Source organism: Dendropsophus ebraccatus, chromosome 9, assembly GCF_027789765.1.
Source record: "Dendropsophus ebraccatus isolate aDenEbr1 chromosome 9, aDenEbr1.pat, whole genome shotgun sequence".
Classification (NCBI taxonomy): Eukaryota; Metazoa; Chordata; class Amphibia; order Anura; family Hylidae; genus Dendropsophus; species Dendropsophus ebraccatus.
Window position 1 is genome coordinate 7,267,601 of NC_091462.1, and position 21,639 is coordinate 7,289,239.

Below are 21,639 nucleotides of genomic sequence, written 5' to 3' on the forward strand. Positions count from 1 at the left end.
TGCAGCTGTTGTGCCTCTATGGATTCCTGCGCTGGATGGTTAACCCTTTTATCCGTTGTGCAGCGTCTCTCTCCCTCTCTATACAGGAGAGACTGAGGAGGCCGCTCACTTATATGACACGTCTTCTCCCAATATAGATCGGAGAAGTAATGCTGACAGCTTCTATAAGGGCCCGGAAGCTCGTCACTGTCAGGGGAAGAAGAAATTGTATTTCCTGCAACAGGTTGGGGGGACGCAGCACTAGATGCCCACATGTCCCTTCACTTAAAGGGGTATTCTGGCAAGAAAGATTTTCTTTAAAATTAAACTGGTATCAGAATTTGTAACTTATTCTATTTAAATATCTCCAGTGTTCCAGTACTTGTCAGCTGCTGTATGTCCTACAGGAAGTGGTGTATTCTTTCCAGTCTGACACAGTGCTCTTTGCTGCCGCCTCTGTCCATGTCAGGAACTGTCCAGAGCAGAAGAGGTTTTCTACGGGGATTTGCTGCTGCTCTTGACAGTTCCTGACATGGACAGAGGTGGCAGCAGAGAGCACTGTCAGACTGGAAAGAATACACCACTTCCTGCAGGACACTGCTCCTGGCTGCTGTATTCTGTGTAACTCCTTCCCATAGCTGGCTGTCCTGCTGCTTCTAACATAGATCCCCCAGCACACTGCACTTACACAGCAGTTGCTCCTGTGATCCTCTATCTCTCTCTATAGGAGCCCAGATCATGTGTATTAGCCTATAGGATTGAGTGGGTACTATTCTATTGGTAATTATTGTATTATAGTATATAGTATACGGACCATTTTCTAGGCAGTTTTAAGATGCCTTAGAGTTAGCAGCAGAAAAGTAAGAGAAACATTTACAGCACAGATCAGAACCTGAGAAAAGGGAAAGCATCCAAGTCTTCAGGGGGGCAGATCACAAGGCAAACTGCTACTGGTTGTGTGTGTGTGTCTCTCTCTCTCTCTCTTTCCCCTCCCTACCCTTCTCTATGCTATGGATATGAGGAGGAGGTTGGACTGGGAAGGTCTGAGTGTGGAGAGGAGGGAAGCAGCCAAATCTTCAGGAAGGGCAGATCACACAAGTTGTGTTGTATCAGAGTATAGCTCAGGAAGAAAGTTCATACAAGGCATTGTAAAGGGAGAGGGGAATCACACAGGCTGTGTGTGAGTACAGAGAGAAGAACACCCAGGTGGGAGGATGAATCACACATCATTGTCAGCACTAGGCAGAGGGGATGTCTTTTTGGCTGTAGTAGGAGAAATGAGTCCTGGAGTGAAGCTGTGCAGATACATGAGAGCGAGTGAAGGCAGCAGCATCCTTGACACTCAGACCTTACATCCAACATGTGTTACTAGGAAGGACATGTCTGCTAGAGAAACGTCTGAAACTAGGAGCGGGTTATAAAGTGCATATCATCAGGGGTCAGGAATAAGACTGCACCCCCAGACGTAGTGCAATGACTCCAGGTTATGCTATGTACTAATCAGTTTTCCATGACATATGTGTCCACAGTAAACTGATTTGTGTAGGTTGCTTCCATACATTTCTGTGCTGCGTGGTTCCTGGACGGCGTCCATGGCTGCCCACGCACATACCTCATTCCCTCCTACCCACTGTCTTCTCTTCTCCACATCCGTGTTCCTTTTAACTTATATTTCTATGGGTTCTAAAATAATTGCCCTGTATACCCTTAGGTCGGATTATAGAAAGATCTTCATTTCAGGGGGATTTAGCTTGTGGGGGGATTTTTGTTTGTTCTACTTGAACAAGAGTCAGTAAATCTGATGGATAAAGCTGGTGAGGTCTCCTGAGTAACAGTCCGGCTGCAGAGCTCTCCGAAGTGACAGTCCAGCTGCCGAGCTCTCCTGGGTGACAGTCCAGCTGCCGAGCTCTCCTGGGTGACAGTCCGGCTGCCGAGCTCTCCTGGGTGACAGTCCGGCTGCCAAGCTCTCCTGGGTGACAGTCCCACTGCAGAGCTCTCCTGAGTGACAGTCCGGCTGCCGTGCTCTCCTGGGTGACAGTCCGGCTGCCGAGCTCTCCTGGGTGACAGTCCGGCTGCCGAGCTCTCTTGGGTGACAGTCCAGCTACTATGGACATGCAGTCTAGTAGACACAGGCAGGTTTCTAGTGATGAGAACATCTCTAGTATAGATGTGTATCTTATGAAAGTTGCACAGTATAAATCATGTGACCCTCCAGTGGCAGTCATTGTGGTCTGGCTGTGAATACGTTACTTTCTATGGTGGAGTCTATATCTCTTCATTGATCATAGATATGCAATACTAAATATAATGTCCCACATATCTAGGGGTCTTTTCCGCTCTCACCACTGACCCTTATTTATGGATCTGAAGGCTTCGGCCCAGCAGGACATGACAATGACCATCCTAATCATTCATGGTGACATTCAATGGATCCTTTCATATGCGGCTGGTTTTCTGGGGAGAGCTAAATTTAGGGTCTTTCATGATGAGAATCGGTAGTCTCCGGGGTCAGAGGGTAATGGTCGTGACATTACAAAGGCCCTGGAAATGTCCACGACTGTAGATGAAAAGCAAACCGAGAGCAATGTGTGGAGCTGTATGCTACGCCAAAAAGTGTATCAAATGTGAGATGCTTAGATACAGTGAGGATTAGATACAGCCAGGCTTAGAACAAAATCTTAGAACTTTTCAGGATACAGTGAAAAAGCTCCAGTCACATTGTAAGGGTCTCCAGTAGAGATTGCGGGTCTGGCACAGGGTCACATTGTGGGGGTCTCCAGTAGAGATTGTGGTTCCGGCACAGAGGTCACATTGTGGTGGTCTCCAGTAGAGATTGCGGGTTTGGCACAGGGGTCACATTGTAGGGGTCTCCAGTAGAGCAGAGCCTGCAGGACAAGCACAGGGTCACATTGTGGGGGTCTCCAGTAGAGCAGAGATTGCGGGTCCGGCACAGAGGTCCACTGTGGGGGTCTCCAGTAGAGATTGCGGGTCCGGCACAGAGGTCACATTGTGGGGGTCTCCAGTAGAGATTGCGGGTCCGGCACAGAGGTTACATTGTGGGGGTCTCCAGTAGTGATTGTGGGTCTGGCACAGGGTCACATTGTGGGGGTCTCCAGTAGAGCAGAGACTGCAGGACCGGCGCAGGGTCACATTGTGGGGGTCTCCAGTAGAGATTGTGGGTCCTGCACAGGGGTCCCATTGTAGGGGCCTCCAGTGGAGATTGTGGTTCACGCACAGAGGTCACATTGTGGGGGTCTCCAGTAGAGCAGAGATTGCGGGTCCGGCACAGGGTCACATTGTGGGGTTCTCCAGTAGAGATTGTGGGTCCGGCACAGGGTCACATTGTGGGGGTCTCCAGTAGAGCAGAGATTGCGGGTCCGGCACAGGGTCACATTGTGGGGGTCTCCAGTAGAGATTGTGGGTCCGGCACAGGGTCACATTGTGGGGGTCTCCAGTAGAGCAGAGATTGCGGGTCCGGCACAGGGTCACATTGTGGGGGTCTCCAGTAGAGATTGTGGTTCCGGCACAGAGGTTACATTGTGGGGGTCTCCAGTAGAGATTATGGGTCCGGCACAGGGTCACATCGTGGGGGTCTCCAATAGAGCAGAGATCGCGGGTCCGGCAAAGAGGTCACACTGTGGGGGTCTCCTGTAGAGATTGCGGGTCTGGCACAGAGGTCATATTGTGGGGGTAACCAGTAGAGATTGTGGTTCCGGCACAGGGTCACATTGTGGGGGTCTCCAGTAGAGCAGAGATTGCGGGTCCGGCACAGGGTCACATTGTGGGGGTCTCCAATAGAGATTGTGGGTCCGGCACAGGGTCACATTGTGGGGATCTCCAGTAGAGCAGAGCCTGCAGGATCAGCACAGGGTCACATTGTGGGGGTCTCCCGTAGAGATTGTGGGTCCGGCACAGAGGTCACATTATGGGGGTCTCCAGTAGAGCAGAGTTTGTGGGACCAGAGCCTCCGTTCCATGGTCGTCTGGCTTTATTGGATCTCCCGTTTTCCCTTTTATAGTGTGCGGCCCCTGTAGTGATAGTGAGTAATCTGGGGGCCCGTTGTCAGTGTGAGTCACATCAGGAGGGTTCAGGAGTTCACGCCGCTCACAGACATAATACAGCGGCCCCTCACAGTCCTCGGCGCCCAGCTGGATCTCTTTATCCCCCCCCCCCCCATGGTCTATGACAGGAAACAGGGGTGTCAGTATGGCCGCCCTCCTGGGCCCCCGCTGTCCTGAGGGGCTTCCCTGCACACAACCCAAACACTGGAGCGCAGGAAATTGCCGTCTTGTCTGTATTAATATTTGAGATGTTTAGATACAGCGTTCCCAGCAGATCCCGGATCTCCGCACTTCTCCGACTTTATCTCCTTCATATTGTCGCAGATTCTTATTCCGTGCAAAGTTATAAGTTCAAGTGTGTGTGGGGGGGGGGGCTTATATACACTGGCTCCACAGACAGTACATACGATATGAATAGAAAGAGCAGCTCAGCAGACAATAGTACAAATGGGAGGCTTGGATACACTGACAGCTCACACATAACCACTTAGATACAAAGGCGGACAGTATCGTATAAGATAGGATTGGATACGCAGCACAGTATCACACATGAGGATTAGATACACACCACAGTATTACACATGAGAGGATTAGATACTCCGCTCACTAGCACAGTACCACACATTACAGCATTAGGTCCACAGCTTAGTATCACACCTGCTGGGCTTGGATACATCAGTCCTGTCCTCTGGTGACTCGGCCGTGTCCTTTGGCAGGATATTTGCCCTGGTATCTTTCAGCAGGGGGATTATTAGCGCAGACGCGGATCCTGAGGACGGACAGGCAGCGACATGTTAGGAGCAGGAGGCGCAGGCTGCGTTCTGTCAGTGACAGGAGCCTCAGGAGCTTGGCTGTCTGTATTATGTCTCACTGTCTGCCTTGTCTATTTGGCGTTGACATCATCTTTAGCGCTCTGCGCCATGACACGTGCAGGGAGAGCTAACCTCACGCCATCTTTACTATATATTTGGAGCAAACATGGTAGACGTGTGTGTATTTGCTGTGATAGGAAACAAATAAAAACCAATCAGAGCTCAGCTTTCATTTTACTAGAGCTTGTTAACATATGAAAGCTGCACTGTGATTGGTTGCTATGGGCAATAGTTAAATTTGGGGGACATTGTCCATAGCAACCACTCAAATTCCTACATTCATTTTGCAGAGGCCTTTTAAAAATGAAAGCCGGAATCTGATTGGTTGCCGTGGGCAACTGCCCCTCCGCACAAGGCCCAATAAATCTCCCCAGTCCATTATATCATTGTAATGAGTACGGCGGTGTGTATGAATGTATCTATTATATGTGTGTGTGGTGTAAAGGATCTACGTATATATGGTGTGTGTGATGTGTGTAAATATTTGTATGTTATGCAGAGTGTGTATTATGATTTATATGATGTATGTATATACGTTTGTGTGATATCTATGGTATATTGGTGTGTACGTATGTTTATAGGATGATTGTGTGATATGTATGATTTGTGTATATACGTGTGTGTTTATAGGATGATATGTATGATTTGTATATATATGTGTATGTGTTTATATGATTGTGTGATGTGTATGATTTGTGTATATGTGTGTGTGTTTATAGGATTGTGTGACATGTATGATTTATGTATAGATTGTATATGTATGATTTGTGTATATGTGTGTGTGTTTATAGTATGATTGTATGATATGTATGATTTGTGTATATGTGTGTGTGTTTATAGGATGATTGTGTGATATGTATGATTTGTATATATGTGTGTATGTGTTTATATGATTGTGTGATATGTATGATTTATGTATATATGTGTGTGTGTTTATATGATTGTGTGATATGTATGATTTATGTATATATGTGTGTATGTGTTTATATGATTGTGTGATATGTATGATTTATGTATATTTGGGTGATCCGGCCGTGGTGTCTCCTCGCTATTCTCGCCGTGTTTGCTCATTATTGCTTGCTCATTAGTCATTATCCAGATAACGATAATTAGCAGATAAGGAAACATTGAACGATGTCTGAGGGAAGACCGATGAGCGGCGGCTCTGGAGAGATGTACGACCCTGTTCACATCACGTTTGGAGCCTACATCGGCTATACATTGTGAAGATCTCTGTGATGGCGGGACGCGTCACTTATAGACTCCCAGCGGGAAATGATGTATATTGTGTGTTCTAGGGTTTTTGTGTGTGTTGACTGTATAACATAAAGGGTAGCATAGTGACTGATGAAGACTGCTAGGATGCTGGATACACTGTGACAGACCCTCAGCTGTGAGAAGTATTAGGTTACGTATTGGGCCGCATCTCCTCAGATGGTCAGTGACCCCACAATGTCCAGCAGGTGGATACACGCTGACAGCTGCGGCCGCTCACCCCCCACCATGGATATTCTCAGCTCATCTTCCCAAAAATGTGACAAAGTCGTGTTCTCAGCAGGTGCTTGTGTTTTTGTTTGGGGACGTCTGAGACATGGTCATGAAATGGGGCCGGGAGCTTACAATCTAATGCCCTCTCCACCTCCTATACCATTGAGCCACCACACCATGTCCAGGCTGTGAGCGCACAGCGTCTGATGGGGAGCGCTTATTACACAGTACACCTTGATGACGTATGGGGACGCCATTTCTATCTCCAACCAATGCTTCTGTTTATCCCCAGGTCGGGTATCCGAGCTCCCCTTCTAACCCTGACGTTCCTCCCATTTCAGGCTCCATCTGTGGAATATGACCTGCTGACATGGAGAACTCCGGCCCAGTGATCACCGCGCACAAGAAGGAGGCCAAGACGTCCATTCTGGATGGGAACAGCTTCTCAGATGTGGGCAAGAAATCTGGGGTCCTGAATGCATCCTCAGGAGGTACTGTACCGAGCATTGTGTATCACATAAAAGGATTAGATACAGTCTCATACATGATAGGGTTAGATACAGAAGCTGGGCAGGCAGTATCACACATGATAATATTGGATACAGGAGCTGTGCAGGCAGTATCACACATGATAGGATTGGATACAGGAGCTGAGCAGGCAGTATCACACATGATAGGATTGGATACAGGAGCTGAGCAGGCAGTATCACACATGATAGGATTGGATACAGCAGCTGAGCAGGCAGTATCACATATGATAGGGTTGGATACAGGAGCTGTGCAGGCAGTATCACACATGATAGGATTGGATACAGGAGCTGAGCAGGCAGTATCACACATGATAGGATTGGATACAGCAGCTGAGCAGGCAGTATCACACATGATAGGATTGGATACAGCAGCTGAGCAGGCAGTGTCACATATGATAGGGTTGGATACAGCAGCTGAGCAGGCAGTATCACTTATGATAGGATTAGATACAGCAGCTGAGCAGGCAGTATCACTTATGATAGGATTAGATACAGCAGCTGAGTAGGCAGTATCACACAATGTGATTAGATACAGCAGCTAGTATCCCACCTGACATGTACGTGTAGTGCACCATACCCAAGATGCAGATTTCCAGGCTTTGGCCCCACTGGGTGATTCTGCTTTCAGCCATAGTGGATGATCAGATTTTCCTGATCAGTGAATTAAAGGTATTTTCTTTCTCACAGCTCTGGCCAGTTGTCTCCGAACAGACCATTTGCTCCTGTGAGGGATCTCATGGATCTGACACGTTTGGGGGGCTCTGGGTGTTTTATTAGGGGCAGCCTGCCTGGCCGGGGGAGGGGCAGCCTTTGATAGCAGCAGGGGGCAGTCTTGAGGCTGTAATAACCCCTTTGGCAGATGCTGAGGTGCGATTATAACACTGGGGCTGATGCTGAGGCTCCTTCCTAATTGATGGTTTTCAGGAATGACCCCTCCCCCGCCTTCCTTATCTCCCAATATCCTTCTAATCTTACTGGAGATTCCAGGACTTTCTCATGACTAAAGTTCCTGCCGAGCAGATGAAATGGAAATTGCTCTGATCTGCATGGAAAATTCTCTGTGTCGGGGTGGGGGCTGGGGGGAGATGTCAGACTGACCACAAAGGACAGAGGCTAAAGGTGCCTGAGCACCTACAAGATGCACACTGGATATCTCTGTAATGTCTGACTTGTGTCTATGTATGTCCCCCCATGTATGTATGTATGTGTGACGTGTCTATGTATGTCCCCCCATGTATGTATATATGTGTGACGTGTCTATGTATGTCCCCCCATGTATGTATATATGTGTGACGTGTCTATGTATGTCCCCCCATGTATGTATGTATGTATGTATGTGTGACGTGTCTATGTATGTCCCCCCATGTATGTATGTATGTATGTGTGACGTGTCTATGTATGTCCCCCCATGTATGTATGTATGTATGTATGTGTGACGTGTCTATGTATGTCCCCCCGTATGTATGTGTGGCTTGTGTCTATGTATGTCCCCCCATGTATGTATATATGTGTGACGTGTCTATGTATGTCCCCCCGTATGTATGTGTGGCTTGTGTCTATGTATGTCCCCCCATGTATGTATGTATGTATGTATGTGTGACGTGTCTATGTATGTCCCCCCGTATGTATGTGTGGCTTGTGTCTATGTATGTCCCCCCATGTATGTATGTGTGACGTGTCTATATATGTCCCCCGTATGTATGTATGTGTGACGTGTCTATGTATGTCCCCCCGTATGTATGTGTGACTTGTGTCTATGTATGTCCCCCCCATGTATGTATGTATGTATGTGTGACGTGTCTATGTATGTCCCCCCGTATGTATGTGTGGCTTGTGTCTATGTATGTCCCCCCATGTATGTATATATGTGTGACGTGTCTATGTATGTCCCCCCGTATGTATGTGTGACGTGTCTATGTATGTCCCCCCGTATGTATGTGTGGCTTGTGTCTATGTATGTCCCCCCAAATGTATGTATGTGTGACGTGTCTATGTATGTCCCCCCGTATGTATGTGTGACTTGTGTCTATGTATGTCCCCCCATGTATGTATGTATGTGTGACGTGTCTATGTATGTCCCCCCGTATGTATGTGTGGCTTGTGTCTATGTATGTCCCCCCATGTATGTATGTACGTATGTGTGACGTGTCTATGTATGTCCCCCGTATGTATGTATGTGTGACGTGTCTATGTATGTCCCCCCGTATGTATGGCTTGTGTCTATGTATGTCCCCCCATGTATGTATATATGTGTGACGTGTCTATGTATGTCCCCCCATGTATGTATATATGTGTGACGTGTCTATGTATGTCCCCCCATGTATGTATGTATGTGTGACGTGTCTATGTATGTCCCCCCGTATGTATGTGTGGCTTGTGTCTATGTATGTCCCCCCATGTATGTATGTATGTGTGACTTGTGTCTATGTATGTCCCCCCAAATGTATGTATGTGTGACTTGTGTCTATGTACTGTATGTCCCCCATATGTATGTATGTGTGACTTGTGTCTATGTACTGTATGTCCCCCCATATGTATGTATGTATGTGTGACTTGTGTCTATGTACTGTATGTACCCCATGTATGTATGTATGTGTGACTTGTGTGTACGTATGTTCCCCCAGAATTGTAAAGTGCTGCCAAATCTGTTGGAGCTATATAAATAACAATTATTATTATGATGTAAAAGTTTTACAGCCTTTACAGATGTTGCAAAACTACAGCTCCCATCAGGCCCCGACAAAACTACAGCTCCTATCAGGCCCCGACAAAACTACAGCTCCCATCAGGCCCCGACAAAACTACAGCTCCCATCAGGCCCTGACAAAACTACAGCTCCCATCAGGCCCCAGGGTTTTAAAACTGCAATTTTAATAAACTGTTCCAGATGTTGCAGCTTTTGCAGAGACGTCATACACATACATGGCCACATGGGCTGAGCATGCATGTGTTTCCAATAGGGAGGGGATTCGGCCCTCAAAGAGAACTTAAAGGTGTATAAAATACAGCAGGAATCATGAGGCCCCATAAAAATAACACAGTCGGCCAATGTTCCTCCTGGGTGGATTATAGGCTCCTGTATTATAGGTTACCCGAATGCAGAACATCATAGATCCAAGACCATCTGGGACCGCTAGATCTGGGACCAAATACACATGCAAAGGGGCCCCTTAACTAGTGCAAGACAGCTACACTTGTGTCCAATCTAAACAATGCTCTGTGACCTCGGCAGGCTGTACCCCAGACTGATACATTGTGCATAGCTAGCCCTGCTCTCAGCTGTATCCAGTGCAGACAATGCTCTGTGAGCTCCAGACTGATACATTGGACATAGCTAGCCCTCCTCTCAACTGTATCAGGTGTAGACAATGCTCTGTGATCTCCAGACTGATCCATTTTACATAGCTAGTCCTCCACTCAGCTGTATCCAGTGTAGACAATGCTCTGTGAGCTCCAGACTGATACATTGGACATAGCTAGCCCTCCTCTCAACTGTATCAGGTGTAGACAATGCTCTGTGAGCTCTACAGCATATAGTGTCCCCAGACTGATACTTTTTCCCTGCACTGTTACAGTGTAACAAACCATCAGAACAGGGGATAGCTTTCTACCACTGATCAGCTGGGTCACTGCAGCGTGGGAATACGGCCTGGTGTTTCCAATCACTGACAGCCAGCAGAGTTCCTAAAATGGTGCGAATCTGAAATGCAAAGCTTATTAGAAAGTTTCAGAACTTTTTCTTAGACTATGATAACACTACAACTCCCATCATGCCCTCATGTGTTGCTAAACTTTTGGAGATATTGCAAAGCTCTATCTTTTATGGTGCTGGATGGGAGTTGTAGTTCTTCTAGAGAGCCACAGGTTGGGAAATAGAAGTGTTTTCTATGGGAACATTAGTTGTATGAGGGTTCCATCATGGGGTCTCCCCTGATCCGGCGCCTCCTCCTCTTCCCGCCGCTGATCTCACTATATTCTGTCGTCAGTAACTTGTGAACTAGATGTAAAATTTGGCTTCTTGCATTAAATATGGTGAATCCTGCCTGGAATGTCAGCGCCAGTTAGCCCCGGTGAGGCTGCGGTAACAAGCCTCCTGCCCGCCATGGCCGCTCTCATCTCCTATCGGATGAAGGATGAAAGCTGAGATGTTACGGTGAGCGGCCCGGGCGCACAACTTACAGCTACAGCGTTTGAAGACTGAGCGGAGAGATGATGAAAGAGACGTCTAATGAGTCCTAAAAAGCCCTTAAAGGATCCTAATAAATAAGTCACGGTGACCAGCGGGGAGACGGCGCTTTGTGTTCAACCGCAGCGCAATTATGTTTCATGTTAACGATGGAATCAGGAGAGAGATTGAGATGAATGCAAAAGAATTCTGATGGAAGAAGTGGGCCTCCTGCGCTCCTGTACAGGGGCAGCGTCTGCTGGGACCTGTGGTGCTATGGATGGAAATCAGGAGCGGACCGGGGGACCTTGTCCCATTGTATCTACAGGAGACCATCACTTATTTCTATAGAGGGCGGTCACAGGTCACAACCCCAGGAACCCCAGTGCTGGCAAATATCTCCTAGCTAAAAGGTCTGGGACTCTGCTTGCTGACAGTGAATAAAAATAACATTAGGACCCCCCCCCCCAAGCTGCGGATACAACTGTAGCTATCAGGAATATTTAGCCAGAGGGGACACGCTGCATCTATATGGTCAGAGCGGATGCACCTGTAACAAACTCTCAGCTGTGAGAAGTATGTTAGCAAGCAGAGCTGGTGAGAAACTGAAGCACAAAGTATGCTACAAAGTTACTGAAAACTTTTATTATACAGTGATGGAGCAGCCAGGGGTGGTCGGGGACTTAAAGGGGCGCTCTGCTATATAGATACTAGGCCGGGGCAGCAGACTGAACCTTTACTGAGCCGGCTGTGGATGTTTAGGTGTGAAGTCGTGTTGTTACAATGTGTTGCTGCGTCCCTGGTATCATGAAACCATAATAATAGATTGTATCGCCATGGCTACAATGTAACAATGATCCAGAGATCTCCTCCTGAATAACATGGACAATAAGTAGTCCTCTCCATTATGTGCATGAGCTCAGTAGTCCTGGATATTCATGAGCAGCAGCAAACTCCGCCCACCAGTTATCATTAGCAGTTATCTATCCCTGCAGTGTATAGGCAGTCACCTGTCAATCAGCAGCTGGAGGGAGGGGTGTAGCAGAAATCCTATTCTGCATATTAGGAGAACGACTGAAGAGAATGATGGAAGTGATGCTCTGATCTGTTATGCTGCCCTCACTTAAAGGGAACCTGTCACCCCCCGTACCGGGGTGACAGGCTCCCGACCCCCCGTTAGAGACCCCTATACTTACCTCATCCCGCCGGGTCCCGCTTCTGGATTCGGTCGGGTCCCGGAGATCTCAGCCGCTGCAGCCCGGCGCGCGCTCTGACAGATGAGTCCAACGCTCATAGAGAATGACAGGAGAGTCCAGCGCTCCGTCATTCTCTATGAGCGTTGGACTCATCTGTCAGCGCGCGCGCCGGGCTGCAGCGGCTGAGATCTCCGGGACCCGACCGAATCCAGAAGCGGGACCCGGCGGGATGAGGTAAGTATAGGGGTCTCTAACGGGGGGTCGGGAGCCTGTCACCCCGGCACGGGGGGTGACAGGTTCCCTTTAAGGCAGCATAAAGCTGGTGACAGATTCCCTTTAACGGCTGTTTAGTTACTGGAGCCGAGTGACGGCCGTCCCCAGATGGTCCACGAGCCGCATTCAGTCATCTCTCTCTCGGCCAGGGAAGGGTTAACGGCGGTGATTTGGCTCCTGATTTACGGTCGCCACAGGAAAAGCTGAGCGTTTAATCTCTCCGCAGTTTTCTGCTCTCCAAATCCTGTCACTTGTGATTTTTTTCAGGACGCGGCAGAGTAACGGCCCGGTGCGTAGCCGGAGCGTGCATGTTTAATGGCGGCTATATTCAGATTGTTATCACGTTCGTCATATGTAAGTGGCTTCCTCAAGGCGAGCGCCATTAAAGCCGCCCCTTTATTTTACTCGCTTGTCTGCCGTTATTTATTTCTTACACTTTCCCGGTCTTTCGGAAAACACGGCTAATGCAGATTCTTAATGTGTTATTTACACACAAAATAACCTATTTACAACCGGCAGGACGGCGCGGGGCGCTGCGCTCGCTGCCACGTGCTCTATCTCCGGGAATAATCTGGGTCGCTAATAGAACCATTCATCACGCGGCCCAGTCATTTATTTAGTGTGAACTCCAGAGGTTGTCGGAGCGGCTGATCTATGGGGCGCGTGGTACTAACTGGATGCCAATGACTGGGGATCACCGGCTGTACAGACCGCCATGTTGTATCACCCCTTACTGTTATTCCATCCAGGGCATGATGGGAATTGTAGTTTCTACATCAGATGGAGGGTCACAGGTTGGAAAATATTGATGCAGAGCAGGGATGGAAAAAGCTGCGGCCCTCCGGCTGCTGCAAAACCGCAATTCCCATCATCTAGCTAAAGGATCAGCTGTCCAGGCATGATGGGAATTGTAGTTCAGCAGCAGCCGGAGGTTCCCCCATCCCGGACTGGGCTCCACCCTGCAGTATAAAGCAGTGCTCCGCCTACAGGCACCTCACACAATCCCGTTTCTCTTCACTTTCCGATAATAGTTGTTATAGTTTTGCAGCTTCTATAAAAGTTTAGAAAGGTTGTAGTTTTGCACATTGGGGTTTATTCACATGCAGCAGATTAGTTGCAGGAACTTCAGCAAAAAACAAAAAAAAACTAAATCGATTCATGGTCATAGGGTTGATGTGGCGGCCGGTGCATAGATCTCCGCAAGTGTCATTCAGATGAATGGGGCCGTCTGCAACAAATCTGCTGTGTGTGAATCTACCCTAAGGCTATGTTCACACCTTCATTGTTGTTTTCGATTTACACAACTGTCGTTCTTTTCATACTGCAGTGATTTGCATTGAAGTCAATGCAAAGAACGCCTATTCACACAATGTATTGAACAACAGCCGTTGTTTGCTACGGCCGTCAAAATAATGATCATGTGATTTATTTCCGGCCATTTACCATAGACTTCAATGAAAGTTTCATTTAAAACAACGGCCATTGTTTATACGTTGTGTGACTAAAGACCGTATGAATTTCAGGTGAGAATCTGCAGAGTGTGAGGATACAGTCACACGTCACCTCGATTTGTCCGTAATTACAGACAAATGTATTATTGCTTATTTATAAAGCGTCCGTGATTCCAGAGCGCTGTACAAGCTATAAGGGGCGACAGACAGGACCCTGCCCACCAGGACTTATATAGGGAAAGAGGACCCTGCCCACCAGGACTTATATAGGGAAAGAGGACCCTGCCCACCAGGGCTTACATAGTGAGAGAGGATCCTGCCCACCAGGATTACATAGGGAGAGAGGAGCCTGCCCACCAGGATTACATAGGGAGAGAGGACCCTGCCCACCAGGACTTATATAGGGAAAGAGGACCCGGCCCACCAGGACTTACATAGGGAAAGAGGACCCTGCCCACCAGGACTTACATAGGGAAAGAGGACCCTGCCCACCAGGACTTATATAGGAAAAGAGGACCCTGCCCACCAGGACTTACATAGGGGGAGAGGAGCCTGCCCACCAGGGCTTACATAGGGAGAGAGAGGACCCTGCCCACCAGGTATTACCGAGGGAGAGAGGATCCTGCCCGCCAGGTATTACATAGGGAGAGAGGAGCCTGCCCACCAGGATTACATAGGGAGAGAGGAGCCTGCCCGCCAGGTATTACATAGGGAGAGAGGACCCTGCCCACCAGGACTTATATAGGGAAAGAGGACCCTGCCCACCAGGACTTATATAGGGAAAGAGGACCCTGCCCACCAGGGCTTACATAGTGAGAGATGATCCTGCCCACCAGGATTACATAGGGAGAGAGGAGCCTGCCCACCAGGATTACATAGGGAGAGAGGACCCTGCCCACCAGGACTTACATAGGGAAAGAGGACCCTGCCCACCAGGACTTATATAGGGAAAGAGGACCCTGCCCACCAGGGCTTACATAGTGAGAGAGGATCCTGCCCACCAGGATTACATAGGGAGAGAGGAGCCTGCCCACCAGGATTACATAGGGAGAGAGGACCCTGCCCACCAGGACTTATATAGGGAAAGAGGACCCGGCCCACCAGGACTTACATAGGGAAAGAGGACCCTGCCCACCAGGACTTACATAGGGAAAGAGGACCCTGCCCACCAGGACTTATATAGAAAAAGAGGACCCTGCCCACCAGGACTTACATAGGGGGAGAGGAGCCTGCCCACCAAGGCTTACATAGGGAGAGAGAGGACCCTGCCCACCAGGTATTACCGAGGGAGAGAGGATCCTGCCCGCCAGGTATTACATAGGGAGAGAGGAGCCTGCCCACCAGGATTACATAGGGAGAGAGGAGCCTGCCCGCCAGGTATTACATAGGGAGAGAGGACCCTGCCCGCCAGGTATTACATAGGGAGAGAGGACCCTGCCCACCAAGACTTACATAGGGAGAGGGGACCCTGCCCGCCAGGGCTTACATAGGGAGAGGGGACCCTGCCCACCAGGACTTACATAGGGAGAGAGGACCCTGCCCGCCAGGGGTTACATAGGGAGAGAGGAGCCTGCCCACCAGGGTTTACATAGGGAGAGAGGACCCTGCCCACCAGGATTACATAGGGAGAGAGGAGCCTGCCCACCAGGATTACATAGGGAGAGAGGACCCTGCCCACCAGGGGTTACATAGGGAGAGAGAGGACCCTGCCCACCAGGTATTACATAGGGAGAGAGGACCCTGCCCACCAGGACTTACATAGGGAGAGAGAGGACCCTGCCCGCCAGGCTTACATAGGGAGAGAGGAGCCTGCCCGCCAGGGCTTACATAGGGAGAGAGGAGCCTGCCCGCCAGGGCTTACATAGGGAGAGAGGAGCCTGCCCACCAGGGGTTACATAGGGAAGAGGAGCCTGCCCATCAGGATTACATTGGGAGAGAGGACCCTGCCCACCAGGATTACATAGGGAGAGAGGACCTTGCCCACCAGGACTTACATAGGGAGAGAGGAGCCTGCCCACCAGGGCTTACATAGGGAGAGAGGACCCTGCCCACCAGGACTTACATAGGGAGAGAGGAGCCTGCCCACCAGGGCTTACATAGGGAGAGAGGAGCCTGCCCGCCAGGGCTTACATAGGGAGAGAGGAGCCTGCCCGCCAGGTATTACATAGGGAGAGAGGACCCTGCCCGCCAGGGCTTACATAGGGAGAGAGGACCCTGCCCGCCAGGCCTTACATAGGGAGAGAGGAGCCTGCCCACCAGGGCTTACATAGGGCTTACATAGGGAGAGAGGACCCTGCCCGCCAGGTATTACATAGGGAGAGAGGACCCTGCCCGCCAGGGCTTACATAGGGAGAGAGGAGCATGCCCGCCAGGACTTACATAGGGAGAGAGGACCCTGCCCACCAGGGCTTACATAGGGAGAGAGGACCCTGCCCACCAGGGGTTACATAGGGAGAGAGAGGACCCTGCCCACCAGGGCTTACATAGGGAGAGAGGACCCTGCCCGCCAGGGCTTACATAGGGAGAGAGGACCCTGCCCACCAGGACTTACATAGGGAGAGAGGAGCCTGCCCGCCAGGGCTTACATTGGGAGAGAGGAGCCTGCCCGCCAGGACTTACATAGGGAGAGAGGAGCCTGCCCACCAGGTATTACATAGGGAGAGAGGAGCCTGCCCGCCAGGTATTACATAGGGAGAGAGGAGCCTGCCCACCAGGGCTTACATAGGGAGAGAGGAGCCTGCCCGCCAGGGCTTACATAGGGAGAGAGGACCCTGCCCGCCAGGCCTTACATAGGGAGAGAGGAGCCTGCCCACCAGGGCTTACATAGGGAGAGAGGAGCCTGCCCACCAGGTATTACATTGGGAGAGAGGAGCCTGCCCGCCAGGACTTACATAGGGAGAGAGGAGCCTGCCCGCCAGGTATTACATAGGAGAGAGGAGCCTGCCCGCCAGGTATTACATAGGGAGAGAGGAGCCTGCCCGCCAGGTATTACATAGGGAGAGAGGATCCTGCCCACCAGGGCTTACATAGGGATAGAGGAGCCTGCCCGCCAGGTATTACATAGGGAGAGAGGACCCTGCCCGCCAGGTATTACATAGGGAGAGAGGATCCTGCCCGCCAGGTATTACATAGGGAGAGAGGATCCTGCCCACCAGGGCTTACATAGGGATAGAGGAGCCTGCCCACCAGGGCTTACATAGGGAGAGAGGAGCATGCCCGCCAGGGCTTACATAGGGAGAGAGGATCCTGCCCACCAGGGCTTACATAGGGAGAGAGGAGCCTGCCCGCCAGGTATTACATAGGGATAGAGGAGCCTGCCCACCAGGGCTTACATAGGGAGAGAGGAGCCTGCCCGCCAGGTATTACGTAGGAAGAGAGGAGCCTGCCCGCCAGGGCTTACATAGGGAGAGAGGACCCTGCTCACCAGGGCTTACATAGGGAGAGAGGACCCTGCTCACCAGGGCTTACTATCTACAAGGTAGGGGGATTTAGGGCCCATTGATTTCAATAGGGCTGTTCACACTGTCCGTATATTTATGGATCTGCAATCGGCTAAAATTACTGACAGTCTCTAGTATGGACGGACATTGCGGCACAGATTGTCCCATAGAAGTCTATGGGGGCGTCCGTAATTTTGTTGGATGACTACTCATTAAACCATTCCCACTTATGTAACGATCACCTTCCTCTTTTTTCCTTATCGGCAAAATAATACGGATTAGAGATGATTGTTTTTCCAGACAGCTGCAGGCGACATGTACAGTCTCACTGTTCACACACAGCAGTTTTTGTCACCTTTGACCCCCGGACCCAGCGCTGCTGAGATCCCATGTCTAAACCTGCGTTTTTTTCTGATGCGATAATTGATCGTTTCTAGGAATTATGGGAAAAATAAATCTGTGAAAAAAGAAGAGGAGCGGGGCTTGATCCACTGTGGTCGCTCCGGAGCCGCCGCGCTTTAGTTGCGGAGTCGCCTCTTAGCCGCAGAAGTCAATGATCCTTTAATCTACTTGGGGATAAAATGGCTTTCTCACAGCTCACATCTCGGGGAGGACGGGGCTTTGGCGGATCTGCAGATCTCTCAGTATTATCTCACTAATCCACTTCCTTCAGCCGTGACAACTAGAGTGTGTGTGTGTGTGTGTGGGGGGGTGCGCTCTGTAATACTCCAAGGGGAATTTAAAATAAATAAAAAAAATCAAGAAAGAGAGATGTCCACCACTTCCTGCAGTACATACAGCAGCTGATAAGTACTGGAAGGCTGGAGATTTTTTTAATAGAAGTAAATTACAAATCTGTATAACTTTCCAAAACCATTTGATCTGAAAGAATATTTTGGCCAGAGTTCCCCTTTAACCTGTGCTGACCCCCTGCCTGATACTGACCCGGTGTGTGACACGCAGTCTAGGTCTATGGACGGTAACTCTGGGGATGGATCCAATAATCATGATCTTTCCGCAATCCGTGCTCTTACTCCACGTTGTTTCTTTGAGAAGTCTGTGCAGCTTGTGCGAGGCCAGCGAACCCAGGAGAAGCTCAGCAACCCCGACCCTGAGGAGGCCGCAACCTCAGAGCGATGGCTTACAGGAACTGCACAGACATCAGAGCCCAGGCCGCAACCTCGGAGCGATGGCTTACAGGAACCGCACAGACATCAGAGCCCAGGCCGCAACCTCAGAGCGATGGCTTACAGGAACCGCACAGACATCAGAGCCGAGGCCGCAACCTCAGAGCGATGGCTTACAGGAACCGCACAGACATCAGAGCCCAGGCCGCAACCTCGGAGCGATGGCTTACAGGAACCGCACAGACATCAGAGCCCAGGCCGCAACCTCAGAGCGATGGCTTACAGGAACCGCACAGACATCAGAGCCGAGGCCGCAACCTCAGATGGCTTACAGGAACCGCACAGACATCAGAGCCGAGGCCGCAACCTCAGATGGCTTACAGGAACCGCACAGACATCAGAGCCCAGGCCGCAACCTCAGAGCGATGGCTTACAGGAACCGCACAGACATCAGAGCCGAGGCCGCAACCTCAGATGGCTTACAGGAACCGCACAGACATCACAGCCGAGGCCGCAACCTCAGAGCGATGGCTTACAGGAACTGCACAGACATCAGATCCGAGGCCGCAACCTCAGAGTGATGGCTTACAGGAACCGCACAGACATCAGAGCCGAGGCTGCAACCTCAGAGGGATGCCTTACAGGAACCGCACAGACATCAGAGCCGAGGCCGCAACCTCAGAGCGATGGCTTACAGGAACCGCACAGACATCAGAGCCGAGGCTGCAACCTCAGAGCGATGGCTTACAGGAACCGCACAGACATCAGAGCCGAGGCCGCAACCTCAGAGCGATGGCTTACAGGAACCGCACAGACATCAGAGCCGAGGCCGCAACCTCAGAGCGATGGCTTACAGGAACCGCACAGACATCAGAGCCGAGGCTGCAACCTCAGAGTGATGCCTTACAGGAACCGCACAGACATCAGAGCCGAGGCTGCAACCTCAGAGTGATGCCTTACAGGAACCGCACAGACATCAGAGCCGAGGCTGCAACCTCAGAGGGATGCCTTACAGGAACCGCACAGACATCAGAGCCGAGGCCGCAACCTCAGAGCGATGGCTTACAGGAACCGCACAGACATCAGAGCCGAGGCCGCAACCTCAGAGCGATGGCTTACAGGAACCGCACAGACATCAGAGCCGAGGCCGCAACCTCAGATGGCTTACAGGAACCGCACAGACATCAGAGCCCAGGCCGCAACCTCAGAGCGATGGCTTACAGGAACCGCACAGACATCAGAGCCGAGGCCGCAACCTCAGATGGCTTACAGGAACCGCACAGACATCACAGCCGAGGCCGCAACCTCAGAGCGATGGCTTACAGGAACTGCACAGACATCAGAGCCGAGGCCGCAACCTCAGAGTGATGGCTTACAGGAACCGCACAGACATTAGAGCCGAGGCTGCAACCTCAGAGCGATGGCTTACAGGAACCGCACAGACATCAGAGCCGAGGCCGCAACCTCAGAGCGATGGCTTACAGGAACCGCACAGACATCAGAGCCGAGGCCGCAACCTCAGAGCGATGGCTTATAGGAACCGCACAGACATCAGAGCCGAGGCTGCAACCTCAGAGTGATGCCTTACAGGAACCGCACAGACATCAGAGCCGAGGCTGCAACCTCAGAGTGATGCCTTACAGGAACCGCACAGACATCAGAGCCGAGGCTGCAACCTCAGAGGGATGCCTTACAGGAACCGCACAGACATCAGAGCCGAGGCCGCAACCTCAGAGCGATGGCTTACAGGAACCGCACAGACATCAGAGCCGAGGCCGCAACCTCAGAGCGATGGCTTACAGGAACCGCACAGACATCAGAGCCGAGGCCGCAACCTCAGAGCGATGGCTTACAGGAACCGCACAGACATCAGAGCCGAGGCCGCAACCTCAGAGCGATGGCTTACAGGAACCGCACAGACATCAGAGCCGAGGCAGCAACCTCAGAGCGATGGCTTACAGGAACCGCACAGACATCAGAGCCGAGGCTGCAACCTCAGAGTGATGCCTTACAGGAACCGCACAGACATCAGAGCCGAGGCCGCAACCTCAGAGCGATGGCTTACAGGAACCGCACAGACATCAGAGCCGAGGCTGCAACCTCAGAGTGATGCCTTACAGGAAGCGCACAGACATCAGAGCCGAGGCCGCAACCTCAGAGCGATGGCTTACAGGAACCGCACAGACATCAGAGCCGAGGCTGCAACCTCAGAGTGATGCCTTACAGGAACCGCACAGACATCAGAGCCGAGGCAGCAACCTCAGAGCGATGCCTTACAGGAACCGCACAGACATCAGAGCGGAGGCAGCGGGACCACCACTCACACTGCAGGGAGGGGTCTCGGGTCCCACTACAACTCCCAGCAGGCGGGGATAGTATATCATAGCTGGAGAGTCACAGATGCCGCTTATCCCCCACTATTAATATACCAGATGCCGCTTATCCCCCCCACTATTAATATACCAGATGCCGCTTTTCCCCACTATTAATATACCAGATGCCGCTTATCCCCCCACTATTAATATACCAGATGCCGCTTTTCCCCCCACTATTAATATACCAGATGCCGCTTATCCCCCCACTATTAATATACCAGATGCCGCTTTTCCCCCACTATTAATATACCAGATGCCGCTTTTCCCCCACTATTAATATACCAGATGCCACTTATTTCCCCACTATTAATATACCTGATGCCGCTTATCCCCCCACTACTAATATAGCAGATGCCGCTTATCCCCCCACTATTAATATACCAGATGCCGCCTATCCTCCCACTATTGATATAATAGATGCCGCTTATCACCCCACTATTAATATACCAGATGCCTCTTATCCCCCCACTACTAATATAGCAGATGCCGCTTATCCCCCCACTATTAATATACCAGATGCCGCTTATCCCTCCACTATTAATATACCAGATGCCGCTTATCCCCCCACTATTAATATACCAGATGCCGCTTATCCCCCCCACTATTAATATAGCAGATGCCGCTTATCCCCCCACTATTTATAAACCAGATGCCGCTTATCCCCTCACTATTAATATATCAG

At 50.6% G+C, this 21,639-nt stretch overlaps 1 protein-coding gene and 1 long non-coding RNA gene across 11 annotated transcripts in view; one reads left to right on the forward strand and one right to left on the reverse strand.

The window, feature by feature from the left end:
- The window catches only part of GLI2 (GLI family zinc finger 2), a 452,275-nt gene that overhangs the window by 362,402 nt on the left and 68,234 nt on the right, over positions 1 to 21,639 (forward strand). For 5 of the 7 annotated variants that reach the window (XR_011364490.1, XR_011364485.1, XR_011364486.1 and 2 more), the window contains one exon: positions 6,742 to 6,891. Coding sequence is in view for 1 of the 7 variants with exons in the window: in XM_069982433.1 (XP_069838534.1) it covers positions 6,771 to 6,891 (121 nt within the window). In the remaining 6 variants the exon portion in view is untranslated. Of the gene's footprint in view, positions 1 to 5,000; positions 5,022 to 6,171; positions 6,193 to 6,741; positions 6,892 to 21,639 lie in introns of those variants that run through there. The other 2 variants (XR_011364488.1, XR_011364489.1) reach the window with 2 other exon arrangements.
- LOC138800628 (uncharacterized) overlaps positions 1 to 21,639 on the reverse strand; it is a 208,803-nt gene that overhangs the window by 90,421 nt on the left and 96,743 nt on the right. The gene's annotated exons all lie outside the window — the stretch shown is intronic.